Source organism: Cinclus cinclus, chromosome 1 (genome assembly GCF_963662255.1).
Source record: "Cinclus cinclus chromosome 1, bCinCin1.1, whole genome shotgun sequence".
In the NCBI taxonomy this organism is placed as follows: domain Eukaryota; kingdom Metazoa; phylum Chordata; class Aves; order Passeriformes; family Cinclidae; genus Cinclus; species Cinclus cinclus.
In genome coordinates, this window is record NC_085046.1 from 115,342,158 (window position 1) to 115,355,883 (window position 13,726).

Below are 13,726 nucleotides of genomic sequence, written 5' to 3' on the forward strand. Positions count from 1 at the left end.
TGGCTAACTTCTGTGTGCCATGAAATCTAAGAAGTAAGGCTAGAATAGATTTGCTTAGTATGAAGCAAGCCAAGCTATTGGTATTCTTGGCAGATATCACTGTAACCTGTTCTAAAGGCTCCTGGTATATCACGAGCTCTTCAGACCAGTCTCTTGTAGTGCTTTGATATTTGTACTGTCATCATCTTTCCTTTCTACTACCTAGTAGGAATCTTCAGTTTGCAAACAGCTTCTCTTTTTGGTCTTCTGCAGAGCTGATGAAGAGGTCATTGTCTTGGTTACTGTAGTCTGCTATATATCTGAATAAGTTTTTCTGGTTTTGCTGCTTTAAAGAACTTAGTTTTTTGAAGTTTGGCTTATAGTTCACATTTCAGGACATGAGAGTTCTTGAATCTCTCACCTTGGTTTACTGCTTTCCTTTCTTGAAGGGTAGTCATGGTGGGCTGAGCTCTGCTGCAAGTCAATACTCACCAAGTTTCTCACTCAGTCTCTGTCCAGCAGTATGGGGGAAAGAACCAGAAGAACCAAAGGCCCTTTATCAGGGCCTGAGATGGAGTTTTAAAAGTGAAGGAAAGAAACAGGTGAAGAGTGATAGAAAGGCAGTCACTCACAACTTCCTACAAACAAATTGAATCTCAGCCAGTCTCTGAGAAACAGTGACTTTGATTACCCTTTGGTTTTTATTCTTGAGTGTTATATTATATATTATGAAGTACCTCTCAAGCCAGTTCTGGTCAGCTGTCATGGCTGGTTTGTGTCCCCCATGATTTTGCCTACCCTAAGCCTAATCACTGTCAAGAGAAGGCAGTGTAAGAAACAGAAAACCTTGACACTCAGCAGTAGCTAAAACATTGGTTTGTTATCAACATTATTTTAGTTGTAAATCCAAAACACAGTACCATGTAGACTGCTGTAGAATCTTACTAACTTTGAGAATCTTGGTTATCATATTTGCCCTACTGTGTTGAATTGTGGATGGTTAATGTGCATGCTGATACACTGTTTGCAGACTTCAGTACTGCTTATTTACTTTTTCTAAGAAAACACCATGATGTCCATTGGGAGGCTTTTCACTTGTACACACATAAGGCTGGGGTCTGAACCCCAGGCAGGTTTGCACTTGTTTTAATCATAACATCCATTATTTTCATTAAACTAACATGTAATACATAATAATTTTTTGTCTTGTTTGCAAGAGATGTTAGCAATTTTACCACATTAGTCTTTTCATTGATAGTTCAGCAGTAGTATATGACCATTAATTGTGCTGTCACCTGCAACCTGCAGTTCAGAGTTTGCTAAGAGCTTACTGCTTGGGCAGAGGCAAAGTAGAATCACCAGCATGACCTCAGGATGACCATGTAGTCCTCTATAGCACATGGTGCTTATTAACTCCTTGTCCCTGCCTTATCAGTGTTTGAATCCATTTATGCACACTGACTCTCAAGAAGTAAGGATACCTAGTTGTATTTGGGAAGCTACAGTAACTTCATGCATTACTACTTCATTCTGGACTGTTACTTTTAATAATGATTTATGATGTGACCAATCCTAAGCCAGAAAGTTTTCTGGATGCTGGTCAAAGCAGTGCTAGACAACATCACTGTTCAGAAGCTGACCTCACTTGAGTTACCAATGTACCAATGTTACCACTTGAGATACGAGCCTATCACTGACACTTAGAGTGGGAGATGTTGTTAGTAAGTTGTTTCACACACAGAAGGGTGCCTATGCCAAACTTAAGAGCATTGTTTGTGTTTTTCCAAGTTGTCTGCACATAAATAGAATGCAATAATGAATTCATTATTTAGGATTAAATCTGAGTAGACTCGTGGTTTTAACTGAGCAATGGAGCACTTCCTGCTACATGGAGTTTGATGGTCAGTCAATGGTTCAGTCTCAGTTGTAACTTAATTTTCTCCTCAGGCAGCTTCTTTCATACTTCTGCTTAAATGGATAATGAATATTCAAGGCTCCTGTAGCTTCAACAGTGGCACAGTTAAGAGAAAGGAAATGGCCTTTTGTAATATTCTGAAGGGTAAAAGTGAAAATCTCATGGGAAGATTAGATTCTTAGAGGCATCTGAAGTTGAACTGATTTTTAGAGTGTGCTTTATTTCCCTTCCATCCCTTCCTGAAAACAACTAATAGCTGGGAAATAAACAGTTATTTGATATGGTAATACAGCAAGCAGGGATTTAGTTAATAAAGCTTGAAAGTCATAGGATGTTAATAGTTTTCCTAGCAAGGTAAAGTGACACACAAGAGGTAATGTAACTAGCAGGATTTCTGTGTCATGAGTCTTTTAAAAAGCCCAAGAAACACCCACCCAAAAGTTAGGTTGATCTTAATTTGTATCAAAACCAGTGTTCCTTCCAGATCCTAGAAATCAAAGTTCTGTGACCTTTCAGCTGTGCAAAGCTGAAATTTTTTGCCAGTTTCTCCCATATGAAAATGGGATTGAAGCTCATGTCAGGTCAACTGAGGAAGGCAGAAGGGACAGGACACCTGGCTGTAATGAGGATATACAGCTTTTAGCTGCTTGTGGCAGATCCTTGGATTGTGCCCCAACTTCACAGTAAGGAGTGCTGGCTCTGCCGTGGTTCTGAGCATCTCAGAGTATGATGAGAATAAAAGGTCTCTGTTAACTGTGTGTTTCAAGCTTTATAGAAGAGCATGAAATATATGATACTGCCTGCCTGACCTGTAGATTCTTGAAGAAATGGACTCCTAGTTCTGGGGGGGTGTTTCTCTCTTCTTCCTCAAGTATTGTGTCCTATGTAACTGTTCAACAGTTAGAGGACTTTTTAAGTCAGTTTGAGCGGTAGGTAATGTGCAGTGGCTCAATAAGTTTGTCGTAAAGATTGTGCCTCAACAGGGACAGAAAGAAGTTGCTGTCAAGTTCTGGTTTGTGTCTGCACCTATACTTCAAATATAAGGTTACAAATGCATTGGGGTGCTTTTTGGGGTGTGGGTTCCTTATATAGCACCTTGCTACTGTTTGTAATTAACCCCTCTGCATCCTTTTAGTGTACTAGGCTTCTTCCTGAAAGATCATTTAGCTGTAAAAAGCATTGCCTTACTGTAGGTGCATGAAAGAGCTGCTCAGAGCTTTGGAATCTAACTTTATTAAGTGGCCATCCAGCACCACTTACACACTGGGATGGTGAATGCTTTAGGTATAAATCCATTTGTTGTCTGTGTTGTTGCTGTTTCCAAATGCATTCTTAAATAGTAGAGTAATCTAACTATATCATATCTTACTGCTGAAAGATAAGATAGGAAGTTGGAGAGGAGGAAGAAATTCTAGGTGTTGGTGGGTCATGCTTTAGAATTTGTGATATATTTAACCTTTAAGCATTCCTCACGTAATTAATTGTAAGAAAGAATGCAGGAAATAAGGATTGCCCAATTTTTATTTCCACGCATTCAATTTAATTTTAACATTGCCACCAGAGGGCAGCATGTTCCACGAGCTGGCCGTGCTGAACGTGAACTCGTACCTGATTTTAGGCAAAGATGAACTTGTAAAGTCTTGAATTTTGAAAAGTACCAGTGATTCATTTACAAGTTTTTCCTGTCATGCTCAGCTTATAGCAAAGTCCTCAGATCCTTGTCCTGCCTTTAGCTTTCTTAGAAAGACAAGTGACATGTTATCTATAAGTGAAAACTGAATGTAGCTGTTCTACTGCTCAAGTTCTGGTGCCCCTAGCTTATTATTACTCTTGCATAGCTTCCGTGAGACAGAGGTATCAGGAACTTACTCCCTTACATGTTTCTTGCATTGTTTTTATCAGTTACAGAACTCATTCTTCCTGGATTTGTCTCAAAGGTAGCAAAACTGTGCTTCTTGTTTATTTGTGTAATTACATGAATGTTGAAGTTTATTTAATTCTACATTCAGTGTCTGTAGGATTAATTTACCTTTAAATGCAGTATCTGTAATGTTTGTTAGTTGCAGTGTTGGGTTGTTTGGGGGATTTTTTTGGGGCAAGTATTGATTCTCATGTTGCAATATGATCTGGGAAACTCCTTATACAAATAACCTATAGTGATATTATACTCATATATTGTGATTTAAAAGCCTCTTTTGTTGGCTTTGCAGTAGGTGCAGGCATGACACAACAGGCAGATTGTATCTTGCAAGACTCACTTTCCCACTTGTACAGTAATGCACTTTTCCTCAAAGGGATATTGCTGTTATTTGGGAACCTAGTTATAATGAGCACACAATTAAAAAACACTTTACATTAAAACAAATCACTGAATAACTTCTATACAACCTTTTTTAATGCTGTGATACTGTTATATTCAGCAGTCTCATGCATAAAAGCATCAGTAAGTTGTGATTTAGAAAATGACCAAGAGCTAAACATTAAATGTAGATATTTTCCTGAAGGTACATTGTTATCTTGAATTTTCCCAAAATGTAGTCAAGGATTTTTGTATTTGGAAGTCTAGTGTACTGATTTTGCCAAAGTCTCTCACTTCCTTTTATGAGTCATAGCGGTGCTGTGTACCAGGGCATTGCCATCTTTCAGGTGGTTATGTACAAATGCAGGATGAGTCTGGTACTGCCTCCCCTGGAGTGGTGAAAATGAAGCTGGCCTGATTTGGGATGGGAAGGCATGAGTATCTTTGTCCAGTGTTTTAGTAGCAGCAGTATTATGGCAATGTAAAGTGTGACTGCAGTAGGCTTGGTAGGCAGCCAGCTGAACCCTTGTGGGCTTGCTGGTGAAGTCTTGTGTGGAAATGGCTAAACTGCACCTGGATCCAAGTTTGGCATGTGAGGTGCTACAGCTGTGTACTTGCAGTCCCCTGCATGTGGTCTAATAAATCTAAACTGGATTTGAAGGGAAATCACTCTCTGCATTTATGGTTCAGTTAATCTGAAAATAGGATAAACTGCCTATAAATAATTAAGAGTTTATAGTATACTGCATGTTCCAAATAAGAGTTAGAACATGCAGTATTAAGAGGTTTTTGGAAGATGTCAATTCTACCAAGTTCACCTTCTTGTCCTTGCTAATGGGAACACTAGCATGCAATGCCAAATCTGATCTGATACTCTTGAAGTAGGTAGACTGCTGTTTTAGTGATGCTCTCAGGTGATTGAGTCTGCTTACACTTGGAACCATAAGTTAGCTTAAAATACATGGATATGAGAAACAAATGGAAATGTCAAGGAATTCGGGTCTCTTAATGGCTGATTAGTAGCAGTTTTTTAGGATACTTACAAAGAAGAGAAAATGTGAGGTAGACTTAAATGCTAAATTCTTATTTGTTTTCAAATAGGAATTACTTCTGTGGCCCAGTGCAACCTGGTATTTTGCTATGAAGAGTAATAGTATGTGCTGTTTTAACACTAAATATGTCATGGACCAGAATGACTGATGGGAGTGTGGTAGTCAGACTTCAAGAGAACTGTGAAATGATAGAACTGAGATTAATGGAATATTTGGATTTTTCAAATCAACAGTTTCTTGGCCAACATGTTCAATATTAAAATATACTGTACTGAACTCGGTGTGCTCTTTTGCTTTATGCAGTACATTTGTAGTAACAGAAGGAATTTTGTGTTTGTGCAGTGCTGTTTTCCAGTGCATTTTACTGTTTTTTGTAAGGATAGATGCATTGCTATAATGACTGCTCCTGAGTAGAGTATCCAGAAGTTAATTTATTCTCAGTTGTATTAGTTTGGAGTCTGTTAAAATTCTAGCTTGTTGCTCTAAAGTAATTTCTATAGATTTAATGTAATTCTCATTAAATTAATTCTAAGAGTCTTGGTGTACTTAAGCCAGGATCTTCTAGAACTGTTAGAAGTGCCAGTTGTTAAGTGCTTGTTTACATGAAGTTATCGTAACGCGTTTTTAAGACTTCAAGTTCTGTTTAATGTCCCACTGAAGTAGAAGCAAGTATCCTCACAGAATCCAGCTGTGTGAATTTTGAAGTTGACTTACACCCTGGGCATGTATGAGGCCATTACAATAATTAGTATGTTATCAGGAACAAAGATAAGTTTGAATATTTTCCTACATGGAAAACTTCAGATTCTGAGGAATTTGAATCAATTTGTAGTTGGCTGAAAGCCAATTTTCCTTCTCAACTCTAACACGTGTTTGAAAAACGAACTCACTTCCTAAGTGCCTTGTGAATCTGCAATGATTAATTCTTCTCATTATTTTGCTGCAAATTCTCATGACCCTCTGTGATGATTCGATCACCCACTTAGAGTTTATGCATATTCATATCTCTGTGCTCCTGCTGCAGTCGTTCAAGTCTCCTTCACTGGCTGTGGTGTGTGCTTGGTGCAGTAATTGAGCTGCAGTAGATTGATTACTCTGGGGAGCTGTAAGGCCTTTAAAGGTGAAAACATATCAGTCCTGTTAATTAGGAAACAAAGCTCTGGTGGCAAGTTCAGCAGTCAAATGCTTCCAGTGTAGAAATGAGGAAAGGTATGATTTGTTCCTCTCCATGAACCCTGTTTACTTTTTTATATTTGAATTAGATCTGTATTTGCTGTAATAGGGTTGTGCAAAAGGTAGCATGTCTTGTATGATTGCGTGGTGTTGGTATTTTAAAACAAAAAGAACTGTATGTTTATTGTAATTACTAGCTGCTGTTAATCACCTCCTAAATTATACATTATTTTAGGCATTACTTGACCTATAAAGCTAAATGAGAGATGAAGAGTGGAATCATTGGTTGCAGACTTTAACCAAAAACATTTATATCACTCACTTTTTCAGACCTGGGAGTCAAAGTATCTTCTCTGAATTTAAACAATAGATTTTTAGAAGTAGTTATAAAACCTGGGGCCTCTCCTTTCTGCTGTTAAGATGTCTGTTGCCCATTGTATGCAAGATTAATTAAAGAGAATCCGTTCTTAAAATTAGGTGACTATTAAATGATAGCGTAAGGTTTCATCCAGCAGACAGCATCCTTACATCATCATTGTAAGTACCCTGTGGTTTTATGTTGCTAAGCACTCTAATCTAGAGTGGCCTATTACAAAGATATTAAGGGTAGGGGAAACCATCTGCCACACAATCTATCCATAAGGGTCAGAAATAAATAATTTAAAAGTAATTTATATATCTTAAAACCCACTTTTTCTCTGTAATTACTGGATCACAAATTGTAGTGTACAGATGTTATGAAAATGCCACTGCTTTTGTAAACAGCGTGTGATCCATTGCCACTTCAGGGTGGGTTATAGGATGCTGTTGTCATACCTGTTTCTGCAGAGGTCAGGAAGGAAAGTCTCACTGAAGCAACTGCACATGAGATTGAATTCCAATTAGTGCATCTTACACCAAAGGGTATCACGTTCATTGTGTCTGTGGTCTTTTTTTTCCTCTGTTTTAGGCATTTATTAACACTGCAAAGGAGATCTACGAGAAGATCCAGGAAGGCGTTTTTGACATTAATAATGAGGTAAGTTTTAGTACTCTGTGCACTCTCTGCTTTTTAAAAGTACAAAATTCACCTTCCCTGGAAGGCTGGACGGTAAAAGATTTGTCTGTGTTCAATTTGGATGTAGAATTGTCTGCCATTGTGATAAAAATGGATTAAAATAAGTGACCCTATCCATCCATGAAGCATCACAAAATAATATAAATCCCCAAAAGAGAAGAAAATCCACTTTCATCCACTTCTCCATATGGTGTCATCTGTTTTCAAAGATAATTTTCCACTATGTAAATGGGGGACCATGTTGATATGCCAGATGCACTCCATGAGCTGTCCAGTGTAGGGGAGGGATTGCTTTGAGAGTTACATAAAAGACTTCTGAAATGTTCCTGGTTTAGGTGGCTGGATACTGTGGGGAATAAAAGATAAGTCATTTTGCTTATGCATATTACTGAAATTAGATTATTCTTACCTGTGCCTTTCTTTGCTTGTTTGGTATGAGGGTGGAGAGCTGGAGAAGGGGGAACAAGAGCTAGAAAGGAAAAAAGAAAAGAGCTAGAAAAAAAGAAAATAGCTAGATGTATAATGTCTCTGGAATTTTGAAATTACTGTGCTGCACTTCATAACATTAGTATTGTGTAGAAATGTTAAGATTGTATAAGCTCTCTGTTAAGTCCCATAGAAAATTTGACAATGTGAGGTGATCAGTCTTTTCTGAAGATCGGGTTGGGTTTTTTTTATCCTGTGTGTCCCTGAATATTGTTGCTGAGGTGCTTACTGAAACCATATGTGAAAATCTGCACCACCACTCTGTTCTGTTTCTGCTCTGTGGAGAGGTGTGCCCAGACTGGCAGTGTGATGCTTCTCTTAAACATTACTGTCCTTGCAGTATTGTTCAGAGTAAGAAGGGAATTGGCAGGACTCAAATTAAGTAGCTTCATGTCTTTCTGCTCAGTATATTTCAACATGAGAAAATTGGGACTATTGAAAATATTACTCGTGACTTCAGAGAGGAAAAAAATTAGGAACTTCAGTAGTGTGCAGAGTAGTGCATCAGGAAACCTGTATCTAAGTAAGACTTGAATAGTAATCCTCTAAACTAATTCTGACTGGAAAGTGTGTGTGCCTTCTGGTGAAACACTTCTTAAATTCAGTTCACTGATGAAAAAATTGAAAATCATCTTTCACATCTTTCCTGAAGAAAATGCAGTTGGTAGCGCAATATAAATTGGAGAGCATTCAGAGTGACTGAAAAAGCATGCTCGTTGTATCTGTCGAGTTTCATATAGTAGCTGACTGCTTTACTGTGCCTTACGGAGCTTTGATTGCAATATGCTGTCAAGAGCCAACAGTCCGTGCTACTTATTTGGCTTTATGCCAAGTCTGGCTCCTTGATTCCTCAAGAAGTTGCTATCAGCCCAGAGGAGGCAAAACCAATGAGCCATAGGGCATGCTCTTTATTAAAGAGGAGTCAAAGAGCGAAAAGAAACCACATCAGCTGCTGTCAATACTGAGCGAGTGCCAGAAACCCGAAGGCTACCACTGCTGCAGAACAACTGCCAAGCACCATAAATCTGAGATTTGCTGTGACGCAAAGTTTCCTTAAGAGCTTAATTTCTGAAGCTACTGTATTACTTTTCTCAAAGTGCTGTATTTTTAGGTAAAATCCACTTGAGGGAGCGAGGGTTAAGATATAAGTGTGATTTTGATGAATGAAAGAGCTGCGCTGTGTGTGGGTTCTTGGCAAGTAGCCATGTCTTTTGGGATCACAGAAATTATTGATGACACAGAACACTCGTATGCCCTTAGCCTCTACAGCTGATTCAACACAGAAAGAAATGCTGTCTAGAGAGGAAAAGTTTTATATTAAACTATTAAACTAGTGGAGATTTTTGGCAAGAGGGGAGAGGTTATACATTCTTAGGAAATGCTATGTATTTTTAAGCCATATGCTAAGTAGTATTTAAATACAATTCTTGCTCTGTTTTTTTTTTCTAAGGAGTTTAAGCTACAGAGTGTAACATGGAGATAAAATTTAAATGAGAAGGAAGTAATCTTACTTTAAATAATATTTAATCACTAGGAACATTCTGGGGAACAATTACAAACTTTGCTATATTTATTGCATACATTTAGGGAACTTGTTATATGATCTTCTAAGTAGAAAAAGTAGCTTTTCAAGTATATTCTGAAATATTTATGCTGTGTATTAACTTCATTTCAGGCAAATGGCATAAAAATTGGCCCTCAACATGCTGCCACCAATGCAACACTTGCAGGCAATCAGGGAGGACAACAAGCTGGAGGAGGCTGCTGTTGAGCCTGTTTTTACTTTCTAGCTGCCTGGATAGGGCCTACTTACTTGTTTGTTCACCCTTCCCTCCCCCTGCCCCGCTCGCCTCCACTTCAATTCAACTGAGACATGAAACTTGTAAGTTGGTTTCCTGTTGCAGAAGACTTTATCCTTCAGATTCTTGTATAACTTTGAATAAATGGTTAATGTTCACTTAAAGACAGATTTTGGAGATTGTATTCATATCTATTTACATTTGATTTCTAGGTCAATTGATGTGATTATTTTTGTTAAATGTTGTCTTGTGCCCTTGACTACGAACTGAATTGTATTAAACACTACAAAGTCATCTGAGTATTTTAATCAGTTTGTGTAGTTAGGTTTCCCAGCTCCTGAGGTTACCTAATGTTTAATATTGTAGAACTGTCCTCAAGTTTTTTGTCAATTTTCAAGGCTATGAAGAGAAGCGGAAGGACTCTTTTAATTCTGTATTTATCACTTTCTGTATATATAGTTTAATAACCTGCTTGGGTGTACTTGCCAAGCTAGAATTCTTTAATGCATTTGCATAAAATCTATACTACTTAGAGCTTGAAAACTACAGAAGCATTATTAGGAATTGCTTGGATGCTAAATTTTAAGCCTTTTTGACATTGTTAGCATGTTCATGCTCCCCTGTCATTATCCTGAAGTCCAAGAGAGATGCTTAATGTATATTACTAGAGGCTACATACGTGCTATCTATTTTAATGCCAAATGTTTGCTGTTTATCCACAATTTCCACAACACCTCTTCAGAAATGGATTAGCTGTTTGCCTTAACAAATACAATAGGTGAAAACAGAGTATGAATAAAAAGCAGAGGAGGAGTTGATAAATTTAAAATGGCACATTTTAAAAACGTTAATCTTCTCAGTGGGTTTTTTCTTGTTTACCACTTGATTTCTAGGTATATTTTTCATGCAAGGACAGTTTTTCAACCTATATGTATAGTGGTTGTGTAAAGTTTTCTTTTAGTGACAACGTGTAATCCTAAATATATGGTAAGCATCTTGTCTATTGTGAAGAGGGTGTGAAAATAAAATCTGCCAGTTTGGAAATCTTGATGAAAATCAAAACTACAAATGTTTTGTTACTTATTATGGTGATGGCTGGGGTGGGGCATATTTTTCCTCAACGAGAAGGGTTGCAACACTGCAAAACAAAATCCTGTATTTAAGTGTTTATTTGTTAAAATACAGAACGTTCATGTCACCTTTCATACGAATGTGCAAACAACTGAGTTTCCATCTCATCCTATTTAAATAATTGCAGAAAAAAGGGTGACACTAATGCTAGGCCTTGCTTCATGTATTGGGGGAAATAAAGGGGTTGGGGGCAGGCAATGACTGTAAAACTTCTGTCTTACTGGACCAATATGGACTGCAACACAACACTGCGGGCAAGGGATCTTCATGTCACCCATTCTGGTTGTCAGAACTTAAACATCCAGAGTGAATAAACTTCAGCCTGACGGGTGTAACATAGCAGTGGTTCTGAGATAAAATAAAATTTGAAAAAATGGTGTGGAACCTTTTGTTGGTATCTTGAAGAAGGGGGAACCAGTATAGATTTATGTTAGTTGCTGACTTCAGTTCTTTTTTTACACATTTAGGAGTATTTTCAGCAAGGTAATATAATTGTTTTCAGCAGGTTACTCTATTTACATACTTTCAACTGTTATCTGTTTATTATACAAAGTTTGCATTTATAGCACACACTTGTTGTTTCAGTTTAAGTTTGAAAATTGCATGACAGTAAAACCATAGGGCTGAACTGCATGGATGACAAGGGAAAATTGGCGTGTCCTAACTAGCTCTTTACAAGAAGGAGTAAACGAACAAGACTATTAGCCTGAATTAACTACATGAAGGTTTTTTTTAACTTGGCAAGGTTGTAGAATTCAGTTGTTTGAGATGAGAGAAAAGTGTGCTCTTATATAGCAACCTGAGCTTCATTACAAAGGGTAATAAACTTCGCCATAAAAATTGTCCATTAAGGGAGTGGGGGGGCAGATTTGTACACCACTGTGAGAAGAACAAAAATTCATGCTGTTTCAAGTGGTGTTGATTTGAAAAAAACTGAAAGCTTCTGACAGTCTCATTTTCTGAAAACACTGAAAAGGTGTAGAATTGCCCAGGAATCCAGAGCTGCTATAATAAAGAGCCACCTGTGCTGCTTTTTGGGGGGTGAGAGGGGCAGGGGGAATATGCTGTGACTTAAAGTCATGTATGCAATCAATTGCTGATCCTGCTGGTTTGGCCCTGGCTCACATGCTAGTCTTAGACTGTACATTATGTTAAGACTGTGGTACTTTCAAAGAGTAGCTAGAACAAAACTGAAATTTCCGCACATTGTGGCTGGCTTTTTGTCACAAACTTTATGCACACGAAAACCTTTTGTTGCTACAGGAATCTCTGTATTTTTGTAGGGGTTCTTTTTGAGAAGCCCTGTTGCTGTTTTTTCCAATTAGAATTTTAAAATTTTACAGCATGGGACTTAGCAGGAGGGTTTACTTCCAAAGCATATGCTTTAACAAGATGATTCTTTCACAGGTTTCAGTTTTAGTTGTACCTGAGTGGCAACTTGCTGAGATTTCATGTTGAATTCCAGTTTGCTTTTGTTGGTTGCATTTTTACAACCAAAGAACAAAAGCATGTAATTGTTTTCCAGGAACTTGTACAGGTGTTACATATAATGTGAAACCACTGCCACTTTAAAATTATTCCAAGGTGCAAGTTTTCCCTTAGTCCCAGTTTAGAATATGGTATAAAGTGTAGTTAAAAAAAAAAAATAAAAAAGATTGGGGTGATAAGCTCTCTAAGCATGACTAAAAACTTGTCTCTTCCATTTCTGCTAAAAATTAAATGCTCCTGGAATTTTGGCAGTCAGTGAAGAACAATTAGGAACTCCCCCTCAGTCTTAGACCTGTGTGTCTCTTTTGGCATCAGTCATTCTGATTTATTCTTGTCCAGATCAGACTCAGCAGTGAGCTTAAGGTAAAAGGACTGCCAAAACACTTGCTGATAAGCCGAAGTAACAAGTGTTTGAAGCCCCTAGCAAGCAGTGAGAGCTCCATCCCCTGCCACATCATTGTACCCTTTCTGCTGTGTTAACACTTTTTGTGGCGCTTAGTTTCTTGTGGCCATTGAAGAGCCCGTAGCTGCAACATTTATATGTTGTTCAGGTTAGAAGGGTGCACTAATGGCATACATTTAAACTGGGAAAATTATTTCTACCTTAAGAGATAACCTATGACTGTTGGAGGACTAAATCTGTTCTTGGGAAGCAATTGAAGCCTTTTCAGGCTCAGAAATACAGATAAACTGAATCTGAATGAAAAAAACAAAGCATATTAAACAAACTTAGAAGTAATAGAAGACAATTTTGAGCGTTGCATGATTTTTTTTTTTAAGTGGTCTTAAAGAGGGCACCCCCCATGTGTCTATGTTTGTCTCTTAGTTGATACCAGTAGGGTATTGCTTTTGTAAATGTTGAGGCCTGAGGCAGTGATTCCTCTCAACAGACTATTCTTTTGATAATGCTGAGTGTCCTACAAATTTCTTCTTAGGTTTTTTTAGTTGATTTGTCTTGTCTTTTGGGGTTTTTTGCTTGTTTTTGCTTTTTTCTTTTGTTATTGTTCTAAATCAAGTTTCTCCTGTGTATTATCTCCTTTTTGTCTTTTCTTTTTTCATATTGTTTCGTTCAAACTAAATCCTGTGAGCAGAATGCTGTCTTTACTTGCTCCATATCCGTAACTCCCAAGCTTACAGGAATTTGTCCAGTATGGGGCATTTGTTTTATGAGTGGAAGGGTGGGACAGAGGGCGAGGGGGATATGTGTGCTATCTGGCTGCATGATATAAAATCTTGAAGGAAGTATTGCACGGGCTCTGCTACTTGTTACACCTACTGTGTGTACTGGTTTGCATGTGTGGGGGGATATAATTTGCCTAGTTCTCTTCCACTGTTGCTGGGAGGAGA

The 13,726-nt window shown here is 37.9% G+C and overlaps 1 protein-coding gene across 2 annotated transcripts in view; it reads left to right on the top strand.

The window, feature by feature from the left end:
* Window positions 1-11,260, top strand: part of RAB2A (RAB2A, member RAS oncogene family) — a 42,122-nt gene extending 30,862 nt beyond the window's left edge. For both annotated transcript variants that reach the window (XM_062489219.1, XM_062489227.1), the window contains exons 7-8: window positions 7,368-7,436; window positions 9,637-11,260. In XM_062489219.1, the coding sequence (XP_062345203.1) occupies window positions 7,368-7,436; window positions 9,637-9,732 (165 nt within the window). In that variant the 3' untranslated portion in view covers window positions 9,733-11,260. The remainder of the gene's footprint in view (window positions 1-7,367; window positions 7,437-9,636) is intronic.
* The last annotated feature ends 2,466 nt before the right edge of the window (window positions 11,261-13,726 follow it).